The sequence below is a fragment of the Alexandromys fortis genome, unplaced genomic scaffold (assembly GCF_014885135.2).
Source record: "Alexandromys fortis isolate MF-2015 unplaced genomic scaffold, M_Fortis_MF-2015_v1.1 scaffold_55, whole genome shotgun sequence".
NCBI lineage: Eukaryota > Metazoa > Chordata > Mammalia > Rodentia > Cricetidae > Alexandromys > Alexandromys fortis.
Genome location: NW_026067936.1, coordinates 9,029,536 through 9,048,394, shown reverse-complemented (window position 1 = coordinate 9,048,394; position 18,859 = coordinate 9,029,536). Strand labels below are relative to the sequence as shown.

At 46.3% G+C, this 18,859-nt stretch overlaps 2 protein-coding genes across 2 annotated transcripts in view; one reads left to right on the top strand and one right to left on the bottom strand.

Annotated features, from left to right (window-relative positions):
* Positions 1 to 6,307: 6,307 nt before the first annotated feature.
* On the bottom strand, positions 6,308 to 13,580 carry Mboat4 (membrane bound O-acyltransferase domain containing 4). Its single transcript, XM_050146703.1, has 3 exons — positions 13,462 to 13,580; positions 9,781 to 10,005; positions 6,308 to 7,274 (listed from the first exon to the last, which is right to left on the bottom strand). Exons 1-3 carry the CDS (start codon positions 13,578 to 13,580, stop codon positions 6,308 to 6,310), a joined length of 1,311 nt encoding a protein of 436 aa, XP_050002660.1.
* Positions 13,581 to 16,958: 3,378 nt separating this feature from the next.
* Positions 16,959 to 18,859, top strand: part of Dctn6 (dynactin subunit 6) — a 17,963-nt gene continuing 16,062 nt past the window's right edge. Inside the window, exon 1 of the mRNA XM_050146712.1 lies at positions 16,959 to 17,074. Within this exon, the coding sequence (XP_050002669.1) occupies positions 17,049 to 17,074 (26 nt within the window). The 5' untranslated portion in view covers positions 16,959 to 17,048. The remainder of the gene's footprint in view (positions 17,075 to 18,859) is intronic.

Below are 18,859 nucleotides of genomic sequence, written 5' to 3'. Positions count from 1 at the left end.
TGTGCATACACAAATGTAGGCAAAACACTCAAACACATAAATCTTCAAAAAAAAAAAAAGAGTTTTGGGCTGGAGAGATGGCTCAGAGGTTAAGAGCATTGCCTGCTCGTCCAAAGGTCCTGAGTTCAATTCCCAGCAACCATCTGTAATGGGGTCTGGTGCCCTCTTCTGGTGTGCAGACATACACACAGAATATTGTATACATAATAAATAAATAAATAAATTTTTTAAAAAAAGAGTTTTTAAGGGAGAGAGACCCAACTCCCTCAGGCTGTCCTCTGATGTCCAGACGCCCACTGTTACAAGTATAACCCCACATACACCAGTAACACAATTTCAACTTTTTTTCTCCTTTTAAATGACTACAGCCTGTATTTGGGGACAGATTATGTTTCTGCTGCCTTAAAATTGACCCTCGCACTCCCTAACTAGGCTAGGAGGCGTGGCTCACTGTGGGGCAAATGGCGAATCAGATGCTCTGACTCAGAAACAGAACTCTGCGCACATCACAGCGTGATGCCGTGGGCTGGGCGCCGCTCACCTCCTGCACAAGTGAACTGCTGTGTGAACAGTGTTCTTCCTGCTGGTGTCGCCCTTAACTGTCCGGGTGACCTAAGATCGTGAGCAACACCCGCAGAAGCCTCTAATTGAGTTTCCTACACTTGAAGGTAGGCGCTCCTCCGCTTTAACCCCACAGACCGTAATTTCTCTCACTAAGTATCTCCTCACCATTTGTAATTACCAAGTGTTTAGGGCTGAAGGTTTGGGTTTGTTCGGTTACAGTTCTTATAGGTGTATGTATGTGTGTGAGCTCGTGTATACCATGATGTCTGGGTGGAAGCCAGAGAACAGCTTGGGAGCTTGGGAGGGCTGGTTCTCTCCTTTCACCATGAGGGTCCCGGGGGATGGAACTCAGGCTTGGTATCAGGTACTCCCAACAGCTCGCTGGCCATGGAGTTTATAATTATTGTAATTTTCTCTCAAGATTAATTTCATTTACATGTAAGTCCCAAGGGATGAGAGGAAGCGTGCCTATGAGTATGGGAGCCTGCCAAGGCCAGAAGGCACCAGAGTCCCTAGAACTGGGGTTCTCGGGTGCTAGTGAGCCACCTGATATGGGAGCTGGGAACTGAACTGGGTTCTCTTCAAGAACAGTCTTCATCTCGGCCACTGAGCCATCTGCTCAGACCGCTAAGGTAGTTTTTTTGTTGTTTTTGTTTTTTGGTTTTTAATTTTTATTTGTTTTTTTTTGGTTTGGTTTGGTTTGGTTTGTTGTACTGGGAATCGAACCCATAGCCTTGTGCTTGCTAAGCAAGCACTCTACCACAGAGCTAAGTCTCAAGCCCACTGAAATTTATCTTTACAAGAAAATGACTACGCTGTTTTGCTTCGTCTTCCTGAAGATAATTTAGAAAACTGTTCTTGGATTTCAAACCACACACTATAGTTTAAAAGAGAGAGAGGGAGAAAGAAAGAGATGAGATTGGTTTTTTTTTAAGTCCTGTGGAGATGGGGTAGAATCAAATTAAAAAATGGTCTCCATGAATGAGAGATAGGGACCACAAAGCATTGCTTTTTCAGTTAAAACTTTTCTGGATTGTGTTCATTGCAGTACTGCTGGTGAGAAATCCCCGTAGTTAACACTGTGAGGAAGGGGTTTGTTTAGTTCAGGGCAGTAGAAACTGTCAAATGAGATAAAACGGGGCAGTAGAAACCGTCAAATGAGATAAAACGGGAAAGAAGAAACCTGCGTTCTTCCATGCATTTGTTCTTGTTTTAAGATTTCCTTGTTTTTGCTTTATGTGTATGTTGTCTGCATGTGTGTCTGTATACCACATGTATGCAATGCTTGTGGGGGCTAGAAGAGACCCTGGATGCCCTGAAACCCGAGTTACAGAGGGTTGTGAACCCCTTATGTAGGTTGTAAACACCCCGTGTGGGTCCTGGGAACCTGGGTCCTCTTCGAGAGCAGTAAGTTTCTTTTTGTTTACTCGGTTTTTTTTTGTTTTTGTTTTTTTTTTTTTTTGAGACAGGGTCTCTGTGTAGCCCTGGCCATCCTGTAACTCTCTGTGTAGAATCTGCCTTCCAAGTGCTGGAGTTAGCAGTGTGTACCACCATGCCAGGTTTGCAGTAAGTGCTCTTAACCACAGAACCATCTCTCCAGCCCACCATGCAATTGCTAAAAACATTGCTATTTAATAAATGAGTTTCAATGTGCTTGGCATTTAATATAAAAGCAGATGGCCATTGCATAATGTCCTGTAAATGTAGCTGTGACTTAAGAACAAGCATAGAACAGATTCAACACAATGCCCATCAAAATCCCAGCAAAATTCTTCAAAGACTTTGAAAGAATGGTACTCAACTTCATATGGAAAAGCAAAAAACCCAAGAAAGCCAAAACAATCCTGTACAATAAAAGAACATCTGGAGGCATTACAATCCCTGACTTCAAACTCTACTACAGAGCTACAGTACTGAAAACAGCTGGTATTGGCATAAGAACAGACAGAAGGACCAATGGAACCGAATAGAAGACCTAGATATCAGTCCACACATCTTTGAACACCTAATTTTTGACAAGGAAGCAAAAATTATCAAATGAAAAAAAGAAAGCATATTTAACAAATGGTGCTGGCATAACTGGATATCAACAGGTAGAAGAATGAAAATAGACCCCTATCTATCACCATGCACAAAATCAAGTCCAAATGGATCAAAGACCTCAACATAAAGCCAGCCACGCTGAACCTTATAGAAGAGAAAGTGGGAAGTATACTTGAACACATTGGCACAGGAGACCACTTCCTAAATATAACCCCAGCAACATAGACACTAAGAGAAACAATTAATAAATGGGACATCCTGAAACTGAAAAGCTTCTGTAAAGCAAAGGACACGGTCAACAAGACAAAACGACAGCCTACAGAATGGGAAAAGATCTTCATTAATCCCACATCAGACAGAGGTCTGATCTCCAAAATATACTAAGAACTCAAGAAATTGGACACCAAAAGATCACATAATCCAATTTTAAAAATGGAGTACAGACCTAAACAGAGAACTTTCAACAGAGGAATCTAAGATGGCTGAAATGTTCAACATCCTTAGTCATCAGAAAAATGCAAATCAAAACAACTCTGAGATTCCATCTTACACCTGAAAGAATGGCCAAGATCAAAAACACTGATGACAACTTATGCTGGAGAGGTTGTGGGGAAAAGGGAACACTTCTGCATTGCTGGTGGGAATGCAAGCTGGTACAACCCCTTTGGATGTCAGTGTGGCGATTTCTCAGAAAATTAGCTAAAACAAGCGTGTGTTTCTTTTAGCGTGTACTAGAATGGATTAAAACTAGTGCAGTGGACATGGCAATGAGGCTTGTAACCCCAGTGCTCAGAAAATGGAAGCAGGGGGGTCCTGGTTTGAGTCTAAAGTGGGCTGAACAGTGAGATGGTTTCTCAAAACCATCCAGCAGTGTGAAGAAAAAGTGAGTTGACGTAAAGCCAATTTAAAGAAAAGTCAGGCTGGCGCTATGACTCATTAGGTCAAGTGCTTGGGGAGGGAGCATCAGGACCCGAGTTCAATCACCCGCTCCTACATGAAAGCAGGGAACAGCCGCGCTGGGAAGGCAGAGGCAAGGGGATCCCTGGACTCGCTGGCCAGCCAATCTAGCTGAACCTTTGAGCTCACGGTCCAGTGAGGGACCATGTCAAACAATAAAGCGGAGAACAATTGAAGATACCCAGTACTCACACATATGCCTGTGAACACAACACATGCCTTTTGTTTTTTAAAGAAAAAAGAGTAATTATATATAGTCCAGGTGCCCACAGATGTGGTGTTACTTCCTGGCTACGCTGAAGTTCTAATGCCATGTGTGGGTATATGTTGAACATAAGAAACGTTTGTTAGGGCGAGCCAGGGGAAGGAAGGAAGGAAGGAAGGAAGGAAGGAAGGAAGGAAGGAAGGAAGGAAGGAAGGAAGGAAGGAAGGAAGGAAGGAAGGAAGGAAGGAAGGAAACTGCCCTACAGTTCTTACAGAGACTGTGTTTGCCTCCTGTGGGTGGTCTCTCTCCCTTTGCTACATTTCAGTCGGCTTTGGTTTCCGCAACTATATAAGTAGTTACTAAGTGTTTGGTGGTATCCTAATTTGGTTTCTGTTGCTGTTTTTGTTTTTGTTTTCCTCCCAGAAACAACTTGGGGAGGAAAGGGCTTATTTCACCTTACTTCAGTCTGTCACTGAGGGAGGCTGAGGTTAGAACTCAAGGCAGAGACCATGGAAGCGTGCTGCAGACAGGCTTAACTTCCGTGGCTTCTTCAGCCTGCTTTCTTCTACAGCTCAGGAGCACAGAGGAGACCACACTCCATCCAGCCTAATGGAGACAGCTCCTCAGCTGAGGGTCCCTCTTCCCAGATGGCTCTGCTTTGAATCTAGATGACGCAATAATCAACACAGGTTGGTTTTCCACTTTTTCTCCTCTGGGAATGGTAAGAGCCTTTCTATTTTCTATCCAAATTTCCAAGTTTAGTCCAGCATGGATTAAACACATTAGTGATTGGCTTCAGGTTACCAGTAATGCATTGCTGTCTCATTAGGGAAAGAAAGAAAGAAACGCACCTCCCCTTGGAGACAATTAACCGACTGCGAGTCCAGATTTGGGTAATCTGCTTCCTGCTCTCTGTTTTCTATCCTCTGTCTGTCCCTTGAGGCTGTATCTGCGCCTGCCCTGTGTATCTGTCTGTTTTGTTTGTGTCTGTCCCTGACAAAGGGCTTTGCCCGTGGGGAACAAATGGGATAATCTGCAGAAACACTTAACAGGGATTACGCCTCTGGCTCCCAGCTGATCCAGATAGCAAGTATTATTGTTTATCAACCAATAAATGGATGCTGTCAATGTTTATGGTAGATCTTAAGAGATTTCTCTCAACTTTGAGATTTCAGAAGCTCAAGCCAGGCCCCTTGTCACTCTCTTCCTGCCGCCTGAAGATCCAGACGTAGAACTCTCGGCTACTTCTCCAGCACCACGTCTGCCTGCACACCGCCGTGCTTCCCACCATGACGGTAATGGACTAAACCTCTGAACCTGTAAGCCAGCCCTGGTTAAATGTGCCACGGTCCTGGTGTCTCATCACAGAGATAGCAACCCTAACAAAGACAGCTGCTTACAGCACCGGACACACCCACATTACCTGGGTCAAGGACACAGAAGAGCGTACAATTTAAGATTACAGCTACTCATTATCTTAGGTTGTTAAAGTTGGCTAAGCGGGAAGTAAAGTTGGTTGTTACATTGTCCTCTTAAAGGCAGGTTAAACCAACAGTTTAAGTATACAGTAAGAGAGCCCACTTAAGTCTGCAGTGACCTCAAGGTGTCTTATTAACTCCAGCAAACGTCCCAGTCTCTTGGGATGTAAGAGACATTTTCAGAAGTTGGATGGCCACATAGACTAAATTTTTCAAACTTGTGGCTAGCGATGAGTTCGTGGGACAGAGTAATAGGACATGGTTGAGTTTTGTCACTTTTGCTTTGTGGGGCAAAAGGTCTGTTTAAGGCAGGGTCTCATTGTGTGGACCCCAATGGGGTCATGTCCCCCAAAGAGTTGAAGGTAGTTTTCAGGTGACACCTCAGTATTTTCTTAAAAGGATTGTTAGGAAAAGCTAATGCTGGACCCGGCAGCTTTCTGGTTTGCTGTTTGAGTCGTGAGCTGCCGTCCCTACTTACTTTTATGGAAAAGTAAGTCCATATGCTTCTCTGCTTTTCACCCCAGTAGCAACAGAAGAGCCTGTTAAATGTAGTGTCTTAGCCGCTGTTCTAGTGCTGTGAAGAGACTCCATGACCATGACGACTCTTTTAAAGGAAACTATTTTATTAGGGCTTGCTTACAGTTCAGATGCTCAGTCCATTATCATCGTGGAAGGAAGCCTGGCAGCATGCAGGCAGACATGGTGCTGGAGGAGGAGCCGAGAGGCCTACATCCTGATCTACAGGCAAGCAGAAGAAAGCCTGAGCCTGGCCTGGGCTTTTGAAACCTCAAAGCGCACCCCTGGTGACAGGCTTCCTCCAACAAGACCACATCTCCTAATCCTGTCAAATAGTGCCACGCCCTAAGCATTTCCGTTTGAACCTCTGTGAGCCCTTCTTATTCAAACCACCACAGCCAGAGAGTACACTTCTGTGGCCAGCCATCGCGTTTATCCATCCAATACTTAAAAACTTTTATCTTGAAAAAAAAATTGAAGTACATTAATCATCAAGACATCCTCTGTTTCGTGGCTGAATGAAATGGAAAGCAGGGGAAAGATTTCAGTTACGTTTCTGTTTTCTCTTCACTAACAGCAAAAGCAAAACACAGTACACCCCGGGGAAGATACTGTTGTAAGAACAACACAGCCGGCGGAGAGAGGCAAGGCTCCTGCCCTCCACGGCCAGCATTATGTAGGCGATGATGAGCTGGGTATGGACCCAAGTGAGGGCTCTATAGAGCAGCCGCAGGGACCAGGAGCTGATCCATACACTGGCGAAAGTGTGAATCAGATAGTCGGCTTCCACCATCACAGACCAGCATAGGAAACCAAACACGTGTCCCGGGTGGAGCCCGTGCCACCAGGCGGAGAAGGCAAAAGTCTGCAGCACCGGCCAGCGCCGGCTGTTCTGGAAGATGAGCCGCCTGAGCCACCGAGCCGTGCTCCGGTTCCACTGCCTCGCGAACAGGGAGATCCTGTGGGTAGTTTCCAGGGTCCATATGTCCCCATCGGGGATGTATCCCTCCTCCTCCCCAGACCTCTGGCCAGCCTCAGACCCAAAGCCCGCCGCATGGAGGAGAGAGTCGTCCAGGATCCAGTGCGAGTAGTAGGTGAGTTTGAAGAGCCCAGCTGTGGACCACATGACGTAGACGCACTCCAGCTGCTGGCAGTCTTCCAGCCCGGCTCCGTTGCTCACCACCCTCCTCAGCGCCACCTTGAGCCACTGCAGCCCCACGATCTGCAGACCCCTCCAGGTCAGAGCCCGCAAAGAGAGACCGGGCTGCAAAGGGCTTGATCTTTCAACGCAAGCCTGAAACCTCTGAAAGGAACACAGGGGGCCTCCCAGGAGGGCAGGGAAAAAGAGCAAGTAGCTGAAGTAGGGCAGAGCCTTGCTTAGGCACTCAGACAAAGAACTTCTGTCCCCCATGCTGCCCGAGGCTGCCTCCACCTTCCCCTCGCGAATATCCAGTGAGAGCGACGTGACTCTCTGCGTCAAGAGCATGAGGGAAGAAAGAGCGACGTAGAATCTGAAAGAGATTTAAATTAATACATGTTTGAAGCCACACCGGACTTATTCTCTCGCTCCTGGCCCGACCTGCCTACAGATCTCATAGCAAATCATACTCCACAAAGACTCTTAGAGTCTATCAGAAACCACACACACATTAGTCCAGGGCAAAAGCACTAATCATTGGTTAGAAATGGGGAAAAAAATGATGAGGAATACTATGAAAAATATGGACGATAATTTTTTGACATAGGGTTTCACTTGTAGCTCTGACTGAACTGGAGCTCCCGGGGCTACTCCTGACTGTCTCTGAATGCTGGGAATGAAAGCACTGTGCCACCATATCTGGCTGGCTATCATATATATAATGTATTTAAATTTTTATTTTTATGTGTATGGATGTGTTGCCTGCATTAAGTCTGTGTAATACTTATGTGCCCGAGGAGGCTAGAAGGGAGCATCAGAGCCCCTAGAACTGGAGTTATGGATGTCTGTAAGCGGTCATGTGGGTGCTGCCGATTGGATCTGGGTCTGTTTGCAAGAGCGGCCGCTGAGGTTAACAAGTATTAACCACTGAGTCTTCTCTCCACCTCCTGGCTATAATATCTTAGAATAGCTTTATAGGGCTGGAAAGATGGCTCAGTGAGTTAAGGCACTTGATATTCTGAGTTAAATTCCCAGGACCCACATTTTAAAAAGAAGAAGAAGAGGAGGAGGAGGAGGAGGAGGAGGAGGAGGAGGAGGAAGAGGAAGAAGAAGAAGAAGAAGAAGAAGAAGAAGAAGAAGAAGAAGAAGAAGAAGAAGAAGAAGAAGAAGAAGAAGAAGAAAACTGGTTCTCAAAAGTTGCCTTCTGATTCCGGCAGTGGTGGTGCACACCTTTGATCCCAGCACTCAGGAGGCAGAGGCAGGCTCTGTGGGTTCGAGGCCAGCTTGGTCTACAGAGTTTCAGGACAGTCAAGGCTACCCTGTCTTGAAAACAACCACAACAACCAAGTTGCCTTCCAACCTCCATAGGAGTGCTGTGTCATATACAATAAATACATTATAATTAATTAAAGTGTTCCTTTTTTAAAAAAGAATGGCTTGTAAATATTAGAGTCAGAGCTAGTGTGGTGATACACACCTGTGTTACTACACTCAGGAGGCTGAGGCAGGGGGATAGTGAGCTGGAGGCCTGGCTACACTATAGAGTAAGTTCTATATATATAGAACATCCCATATGTAATAAAATAAAATCAATAAAAAGGAATTTGAGACTAGAGATATGGAAGTCATTTGATACAAAAGAAACAAGAATTAGTAGTGAAAAGATTACAGGAAGTTGAAGTTTTTAAATAAAAGTCAGGCCCTGGCTGTGATATTCTGGTGACTGGAGATGTGCACTAGAAAATGAATCAGGGTGAGCATGTCTGTGTGTGTGTCTGTGTGTATGTCTGTGTCTGTGTGTATCTAAGTGTGTGTCTCTGTGTGTGTCTGCTTGTGTGTGATGTCTCTGTGTGAGATGTATTCTGTCTGTGTGTATTTGTGTGCATGTCTGTGTGTGAGAGAGATGTATCTGTGTGTATCTGTATGTGTGTTGTATGCATGTGTGGAGGCCAAGGGAGAACATGGGATGGGTGTCTGCTCTACCACTGTCTGCCCTATTCCCTTGGTATACAGTCTCTCACTGAACCTGGAGTGGTTGCCATCAGGCCCCGTGGTCCTCCCGTCACCTCTCCTCCCCCAGCAGACACACAGAGCTGGGGTGGCAAGTGCACACACAGTCATGCCTAGCTCTGTCCATGCGTTCTTGAGGCTTGAACTCAGATCCTCAGATCTGCACAGTAGGCATTCTTGCCCGCTGCGCCATCTCTCTAGCCTGCAAGTCTGAAGTCTTGGCCAATACTGCCTTCTTTTTTTGTTTGTTGTTTTTGAGACAAGGACTTATCCCCTTAGAACCAGACAGGGGCCCTGCCCTGTGCTGTCATAGCCTGTATTCCCTGAGTGGCACAGAGCTATGCCACCAGACAGCCATGGGGCACCAGGAACACAGACAAAGATACTCATTCCCTTGACCTTGTCAACTCCCCTGACTCATGACATGCCTCTAGTCTGTAATTAGCTCTTGGGTTTTGTTCTTTACTGGTCCCTAGATGGGGTCGATATCCTTCTTGGGGGTGGGAGGAGGGATGAAAGAGCTGAGCCGTAGTAAAGAAGACACATGGTGGCGGCAGCCAGGCCCTCTGTGGTTTGGCTGGGCCCAAACTGCCAAGGCTGAGTCGAGCAAACTGTCATCACCGCCAGGCACAAAGACAGTCACAGCAAGTGCCAGATAACCGAGTCTCTAGACAGCAGCACGGTGTGGCTCTGTGCAGTGACGGAGCCGCTTTTGCATTGATCATCTCTAACGCTACTGCCAACCCCGTTATTCTTTGTCTAGGAAAAGAGACTGAGCCTCGGGAGAAGCTAAATAGCCTAAGAGCATGCTCCCTGGATGCGCAAGGATTAGAATCGGCTCTTACAACCAAACCAACAGGCGCATTTACCCCACAGGCGGAGGCTCTTGTAGGTAGTACTCGGTGTAGTGAAGACCCAGGTGGCACAGGGTCTGCCAGCCCATCTGAGAGCCGAAGGTCAGCCTGTGGACTTCCCGTGGGCTGAGTGAGCAGACCAGAGCCACGGCGCAGAGGGCAGGGATGAAGACGAGCAAAGCATAGGGACCCATGGCGGCCAAGGCCAGGACACCTCCTCCAGCCAGGAGGAAGAGGTACCTGAAAGAGAAGAGACCACAGAGGTGATGCTTAGGACAGTGCAGCAATGAATTCCAGGAATCTCACACAACATGTAAAGAAGCCGTGTGCCGCCTCAGCAAGACATCAGTTCTGAAGGGAATAAAGCCCATGCCCCCTGTAAACTCCTGCCGCAGGAGACAAGTCCTGCTTCCTCCCTTGGTGACCCTGGTGGCTCTGGCATGCGTGTCACACCAGTGACTGTAACCACTAAGAGCCTGTGGTAATTTGAATGGGAATGCCCCCTCCCTTGGCTCATATATTTGAATGCTTCGTCCACAGTTATCGGAACTTTGGGGGACGGTTAAGAGGTGTGGCTTTGTTGGAGTAGGTATGGACTTAGTGGAGGAGGTATGTTTTGAGGTTTCAAAAGCCCATGGCAGGCCCAGTCTGTCTGTCTGTCTCTCTTTTTCTGCCTCTCTCTTTGTCTCTCTCTGTCTCTCTCTCTCTGCCTGTGGATCAGAATGTAAGCTCTCAGCCCCATGCCTGTCTGCCTGCCACCATGCTTCCTGACGGGCTGATAATGGACTATATAACCCTCTGAAACCGTGCAAGCCCCCAGTTCGATGCTTTCCTTTATAAGACTTGTCTTGGTCATGGTGTCTCTCCCCAGCAACAGAACAATGACAACGACAGTCCCAGACATCTCACCGATGGGACCGCTCACGATCTAACTGAGAAGCACCGTTAACAAAAGTGGGGGGTGTGGAGGAACTAGCAAGCCCCCCAACCCCAGAGAAAGAGAAGAAAGAAGCCATCTGGCATGGCTTTGTCCTTTTAGTCAGTTTCCCCCAGTTTTCTTTCTTACATCGCTGCCTTCCTAGTGTAAAGATTCATTGCCGCTGAAGTAGTCACGTGGTCAACATGTCTTCCATGATGGTGAACAGTCTTCAGATAGCCAGGGAAGAAAAGTAGAGTGTCGTCTTCAGCACTGTAAAGGTGCCCACCTCGAAGCAACAGTATATGTCCCAGTTCTTGCTCAGAAACCTCAAGGGGGAAGGTGTGCAAAGTCTGGGAGAGTCCATTTCGTGTGGACTTGGTTCTTCTTTCTGTATTAGATGGAAGGCTTTTATTTCGATTTTGACAAATGAATAAAGCTGGAGGCAGGCATCAGAATACCCGCAAAGTGGGTTAGGCCAGGCGCAGCGAGGTGGGCTTACATTTCTCTAGTACTCGGAACCCAGAGCCACACATCCCGGGGTGTGGGTACAGTGCCTGACACACGTCGACCACAGACACTTTCCTGGCACACCAGCAGATGCCTCAGAGTGAGAAACTCGGTGACATAAAAGTTCCAGAGCATTCGTAGGCCTTCCTTTTTGAGCCTCTGCCTCGTCACCCCGATTAACACTAAGCCTTCACTTGCTCTGTGTGGCTGTTTGAATGAGAATGACTTCCATGTGCACATAGAAACATCAGATACCTGCACGTGTCATGTCTACAGTGTAGGATGTATAACTTATTGATTTCATTTCTAGGCTTTCTGCTAGTAATGAGCAGTACTGAGGAGGCTGAGACCACACAATCAGGAGTTCAAGGCCAGCCTGAGCTATACAGTGAGACTCTACCTCAGAAAAAAACAAGTAAACAAAGGCAAGGGTTAGGGCTGTGACTCTGATAGTGAGCACTTGATAGCATGTCCAAGGCTCTGGGCTCCAATCCCAGCACGGATGTGAACTTGGCTACAAGGTACAAGAGACAGGCTTTGTGTGTGTGTGTCTGTTTTATAGGTAAGGACAGGTGTCTCAGGAAGCTTATTCCCATATACAAGGACTTATTGAGAAAATTAAGACTCAACAGTCTTAGGGCTAGAGAAATGGCTCAGTAGTTAGATGTGGTTACGTTCTTGTAGAGGACCTGGGTTTCTTTCCAAGCACCCAAACAGGGTGGACCTCAAGCATTTGCAACTTCAGTTCCAGGGATCTCATGCCCCTCTTGTAACTTTTATCAGCTCTTGCACACATACACACACACACACAAAATAAATATTTCTAAAAAACCCTCAACAGGACAAGAGTTAAGGACAATCTCCGCCCTAGAGTTAATCCTTACTTTTAAGCTCACCTCACTTTAATGCTTTGTGAGTCTTCGTATATAGAAAGTTTCTTTAGAACTATCCCCCTGAAGCCTGGTGGTGGTGGTGCATGCTTCTAATCCCAGAACTCAAGAGACAAAGGCAGGCAGATCTCTGAATCTGATGCCAACCTGGTCTACAGAGTGAGTTCCAGGACAGCCAGGGCTGCAAAGAGAAGTCCTGTCTCACAAAAAAAAAAAAAAAAAAAAAAAAATCTGTTCCCCTATCGTCATCCCCAAAACAAGGGTAAGGGCCATCTACAAGTTGTGAACACAGGATAACATACCCTAATTTAGTCAAACTCAATAATTACAAATATTAAATGCAGCTAGATTTTACTTAAGATGATCCCCTAGGTCTAAAAAGTGGTGCTTAGCGGTAGAGAGCATTTTCAGCATGTGTAGTCCTGGGTGCCACCCTGAAAACCACACACATGCACACACATGGGGACACACACAGCTGCACTAAATAAAAACCTTAGTTTCCTAAATAAGAAAAATTAGGAGGCCTATTGCTTTGGGCAGCAGACTGTGGGCTTTTCAGAAGGGTCTTCCACTAAGTCCTCTTCAAAACAGAGTGTGCTTCTAATGCATCGAGCGTCATAAGGAGAATGTCTAATCGGCTCTTCTGTGACACCAATTTTAGATGACACTGAGCTGGACTTTACCAAGACTTGTTTTGACTTATTTCTCAAAAACAAAGAAACAAAAGGCCAACCAAAGGCAAATTTTAACACCCCTACCTTGTTATAGATGTATACACAAGCTATATTTTCCATGCAGTTAAATTTCATGGCACGCATAATCCTACAAAACTAAGACCGCTGAAAACTAACCAGGATCTGTGCTCAGCGCAGAGGTAGACATTTCGAGACTTCCGGTATCAATCATCTCGATGTCTCTCCGTTTCCCATTGCACACAAACCTATCTATCCACTTTTGAGCCAATGCAAACATGAAGTTAATTTCTGAATCGGTTTTGTGCTAATCCAGAGATTCTCAACCTGTGGATCACAACTCCCTTCGGAGGTCAGATATCCTGCATACCAGATATTTACATTATGATTTATAACAGTAGCAAAATTAGTTACGAAGTAGCAACCAAATAATTTTATGGGTGGGGGTCACCGCAACACGAGGGATTTTATTAAAGGGTCGCAGCGTTAGGGAGAACCACTGCTAATCTATAGACAATCATTATCAAGCAGCCAACGATTGGCAGCAAGGCTACTAAGCACAACACACGTGCATAAAGAACAAATTGAGAGTAGTGAATGGGTGGCCTTCTCATTTAGAGACCACTCTGTCTTTCTACCCTGTTATTGTACTTCTGGATGGAAAAGCAACATTAGCCATTCCGCCTACCTAGCCCGGGTGGAAAAGGAATCCACGGTGCGGAGATGATTAAACAGAAGTGCAAAGGGGAAAGCAGCACCTTGGTAAAACGACACGGGATGGAGGAAGAAGATCCAGAGCCAATCCATTATGAACCTGGAGCGCGCGGTCCTTCCTAGAGTCCTGCCCTGGTGCCCTCCTGCAAGAGAAGTCACAGCCGGGCCCTCTCTGGCCTCTTTAAGGGGTGCAGAAAGGCCTGAAGGAGCACAATGAAATGGAAGCTCTGGAGAGAAGCAGTGGAAAGCCTGGCTTCCTGATAACGGGACCAGAGCTATGGCAACCAAATCACACTGCGGCGTTTTCGCACCTTGCTGTGTTTACTGAAAAGTCGCTCTCAGAGGTTGTACCTCGCGGGCAACGCGGCACAATATTTGCTTTTCCAACCACTACACGGTCATATATTTTCCTCACTAAGTTAATGAAAACAAAATCTATTGCTGTGGACAAGCAGGTCCGGACTAAGTGCAAAAGGAAGGCAGATCCGCAAGACAGAAAACAAGATTCCTTTTCTCAACTGCCTCTTGCACAGCGCCTTGTCTTCCATAAGAGCACCATCCCCACCCCGTCATGTACCTACATCCTGATTAATTTATTTTCGCTGTAAGCTAAGCAAGAGCTCTACAAGGGGCAGGGCCCTGTTTCATTTATTGCAATATCTCCAGCACACAGAATAGGAATACAAACCTATTTTGTATTTAGTAAACATTTATAGAAGTTAAGATTTGAAAGACAAAAAACTGTGGGGAGGAAACACTTAAAGAGAGTATTTAAAAAAATTTAAAAAAAAAGAGAGTATTTTATCTGAGGGTAATGCTGAGATGTCCTCAAAGCGAGACAAGAGTGAGAAGCCATCTCTTAGCTAGTGGAGACCTGTCTGCTTAGCCTGGGACAGAAAGGGTCTCACTCTCTGCTCTGGGGGAGACAGTTCTGTCGAAAGCTATCTTCAACAAAACTCTTTTTTTTTTTTTTTTTTTTGGTTTTTCGAGACAGGGTTTCTCTGTGGCTTTGCAGCCTGTCCTGGAACTAGCTCTGTAGACCAGGCTGGTCTCTAACTCACAGAGATCCGCCTGTCTCTGCCTCCTAAGTGCTGGGATTAAAGGCGTGCGCCACCATCGCCCGGCCTTCAACAAAACTCTTAAGTTGCGTTTGGTCATGATGTTTTATCTTAGCAAGAAAAATGTAATATATAGTAATGCATTTAAAGTTTTTTTTAAAAAAAGAAGTTGTGAAAGGCTGGGCATGGTTTCACATGCTTCTAATCTCAGCAAGCAAAGGTAGGAAGATCTCCGCGAGTTCAAAGCCAATCGAGCCTGGTCTACACTGCCAGTTCCAGGGCTGCAGGGTGAGACCCTGCCTCAAAACAACAAAACCCAACAAGAAAGCCATGGAAACCCTCAGCAACAGAACACATCAAGAAGAGGACAGAATATTTGATCTTGAAGACATCTGTAGAAAGAAGAACAATTCAATAAGGACTTTTTTAAAAAAGTATAAATGGGAATTCCAAGGTCTACTCAGCATTCTAAGACAAAGTCTACAGCTTACAGGCATATGAGGTGAAGAATCTCATCCTAAAGGCATAGAAAACATTTTCAAAAGAATTACAATGGGAAGTGTTCCAAGGTTCTAGGAGACAAAGGAAATGTTCCACACACAGGAAGAGTTTAGGACACTAGACAGACCAGAAAAGAACCTCCCTTGCCATATTGTAATTAAAACACTAATCTACGGAACAAACATAAGTATACTGAACATTGCAAAAGAGAAGCACCTTGCCACATGAACAGGCAGGTCCATCAGATTAACAGCAGTTTGTTCAACTGAAACTTTAAAAGCCAGAAGAGCTTGCAATGATGTATTTCAAGTTCTGGAAGCTGACAACTGCAGTCCTAGAATAACACATCCATTAGAGCTACCTGTTGTAACTAAGGGAAAAATAAAAACTTTCCATGACAAAAACAGTCTAAAGGAACGCAAGACCACAAAGCCAGCTCTCCAGAAGATAGCTACTGAAGATAGAAACAAATCCCTCTGAGAGCCCACAAAAAAAAAAAAAAAAAAAAAAAAAACAATGAATCACCCCGGTGGTGGTGGCGCAGCCTTTAATTCTAGCACTTGTGAAGCAGAGGCAGGCGGATCTCTGTGAGTTTGAGCCCAGTCTGGTCTACAAAGCCACAGAGAGGAAACCTTGTCTCGAAAATCAAACAAATCAACCATACTAGAAAAAAAAAAAAGGCTAAGCAATCAGAGGAGATAAACACCACTCTAAAAATCAACATGGCTCCTGCAAATATGGCATGAGCAATACACAGTTCTGACTAAACAAAAATGACCTTAATATTTGTGAGCCCCCTGGCCTGGGATTATGGGTGTGTTCTGCCATGCTCAGTTCCCTGTGACTCTGGGGAATGAACTCAGGGCTTCATGCAGGCTAGACAAACGCTGTTACCAACTAAGCCAAACCCCTGGCCCCCATTAAGGCATTTCTTGGTGTGATTCAAGCCCATTACCTTTAAATTTAAATTATCTTTAGGAAACAAATTCTCCCAGGTAATCTGGGTGGGCCTGATTCAATCAATTGAAGCTCTTCTGGGCAGCACCAAAGTTTGGAGTTGTGTGTGGTGGAACCCCACTTTTGGTGAGCAACTTAGACATCCAAATGTAAACTCCCAGCTTGATGTACAGGTTTTGATCTTGTACAGCAGGTCCCAAAGAAACCAACTCCTTGCAAAACCGTCATGATTCATATCTTCTCAGAATGAATCCTGACTGTGCCATCTGGGACTCGAAGAATTAGAACAGTAGTTCTTGACCTGTGGGTTACAACCCCTTTGGGAGGTCGAATGACAGGGGTCGCCTAAAGACCATGGGAAAACACAGATATTTACCTTATGATTCATGACAGTAGCAAAATTACAGGTATGAAGTAGTAACGAAAATAATTATATGGTTGGGGGTCACCACGACATGAGGAGGAACTGTATTAAAAGGTCCTAGCGTTAGGAAGGTTGAGGAGCACTGGACTAAAAGATGCCACTGGTCGGGGAATAGCAGTAGTTAGAGGTGGAGAGTTAGTTCGGGGTCTTGACCGAGTCTCAGAAAAAAGAGCCAAACACACACACACACACACACACACACACACACACACACGGAATGCAAGGTTTAAAAATTGGATTTGATGTTCATAAGAAATTTTGACGAGAAAAGCCCTGGCTAAGGCGTGAGGAGGCTTGGGAACGGGAATCTAGACACTAAAGGTAGAGCGAGCTAACGATAAGGGACAGGGCATCCGGGGTTAGATCAGACTTGGAGTAAACACAGCCAACTGAAGAACGATTTCCCGGGAGACAAGCAGGAGCTGTGGGTGGATTTCACCTGCTGGAGTGCCACAAGCCAAACCCATTCGGGCGAAAGCAAACCATCCGCGGTGCGCAAGCGCGAGCCGGTCTCTCAGGCCCCGCCCCACCAGCCGAGCCAGGCTCTGCAATCGGATGTAGAGATCATCGCTCTAGCCAGACAACTGGGTCGATCTCGGCCCATCCTGAGTTCCGGGTCTGATGATGGCGGAGAAAACGCAAAAGAGGTGCGTGTGCTGCTCGGCCTGCCAGAGCCTGCTCTCGCGCTCCGAAAGGGCGGAACCTGTTTCTGGTCGCACTTAGGGGGAGTGAGGGGGAATGAGACGGTGTTTAGGTGGATGGTTCCAGAATCCTACACTTGGCGATCGCAGGGGGCGGGGGCGGGGAGGGTTTGTTCCTGGACCCCCCCACACACACAACACACACACACACACCAACAAACAGACCCCCACACAACACACACACACACAGTACACCCCAGCACGCCCGTGCAGACTCTCTGTGCGACCGAGACGCCGCCCAGCGTTGGCGGCTCCATCGGCCCTGCCTCTTATCTGGAAGAGGGAAGGGCCTGGAAGATGTCACTGGCACAATCATCCTCTCTCTACCCTGCAACTGAGAGCCGGGGGCTGGGAGCTGTGGCCGCTTCTCTTAGGGTCTTTACTGATGGGGCTGTCTGTCTTTGGGAAGAGACTGCGTGGATGACTGAGAAGCATAGAGAACCATTTGCAACAGCAGCAGTGTTGAGCACCCCACCCTCTGTGTCAGACATTTTTGTAATTTTCTAACTCTTTTTCCCCCCTCTTTTGAGATAGGTTTGCAGTATATAGCCCTGGATTTTCTTTTTTTAATTCTCTATGTATACCAGGCAGGCCTTGAACAGGGATTCCTTTGCCTCTGCTTCCTTTTTGCTGTGATGTCTTGAGCCATTTGGCCTAGATTCATTTGTATCTTTGTTTGTTTTTAAAGTTATGTGTGTGTGCATGTGAATACAGGTGTCCCTAAGGCCAGAAGAGGGCGAGGGCTCCTCCTGGAGCTGGAGTTACAGGAGGTTGTGAGCTGTCTCCCGTGGATGCTGAGAGCCGAACTCTGGTCCTCTGGAAGAGCAGCAGTTGCTCTTAAGTCCTGAGCCATCTCTCCAGCTCTTGTGCTGACTTAACAAAACCTGTGTTGGCCGGGCGATGGTAGCGCACGCCTTTAATCCCAGCACTCGGGAGGCAGAGGCAGGCGGATCTCTGTGAGTTCAAGACCAGCCTGGTGTACAGAGCTAGTTCCAGGACAGGCTCCAAAGCCACAGAGAAACCCTGTCTCGAAAAACCAAAAAAAAAAAAAAAACAAAAACAAAACAAAAAAAAACCCTGTGTTGCTTCCAGTGCTGTAAACTAAACTCTATAAGTTTTTCTTGTATTTGTGCTGGCAACCTGTCGCCCTTTTCATGAGCTGAAGAGAAACAGATCTGCTCTGAGTGTCACTTGCACTACAGTATATGTTCACACAGCCTTCAGAGAGTGGGGCCGTTGCGTCGTTTGCTAGGTCTGAGCCCCACCTTCCAGCTGTCTGCTTCCCACTGTGTCCCACCACCCATTACAAGGTGCAGTGGACCCGTGGGAAGATGTTGGTACCAGTGTTTACTACTAAAAAGCAGTTGATCTAGTAATAAATGTATTAATAATTAATGTTCTGCCTCCCTGAGAAGTGTGTTGATGGACATGAACATTACTTGGGGTTTCTCTTTAGGGCATTAAGCAGGACGTACTTTGGAGTCTCTTCTACCCTTAGCTGTTCATAACGCTTCCTTTGTGAGTGGGAGTGAGCATTATTATGTATTTGAAGGAGGCGAGTTGTGACAGGAAGCTAGGCAAGGTGTCAAAATACCTTAATACCAACTCTTGGGAGGCAGGGGCAGGATCTCTGAGTTTGAAGCCAGCCTGGTCTACATAGCAAGTTCCAGGCCATTCAGGGCTTCATGGTGAAACTGGGGGGGGGGGGGGGTGGCGGGGGTTGTAATACGT

Bases quoted from the DNA above. Each gene is read 5' to 3' on its own strand.
- Mboat4 (XM_050146703.1), bottom strand. From the start codon at position 13,580: ATGGATTGGCTCTGGATCTTCTTCCTCCATCCCGTGTCGTTTTACCAA. The intron at 10,006-13,461 runs GTAGGCGGAATG...CTTCTCTTTCAG, and splicing joins TCCTTTTCCACCCGGGCTAG to GTACCTCTTCCTCCTGGCTG. The intron at 7,275-9,780 runs GTAAATGCGCCT...AATCTCTTTCAG, and splicing joins CAAGAGCCTCCGCCTGTGGG to ATTCTACGTCGCTCTTTCTT.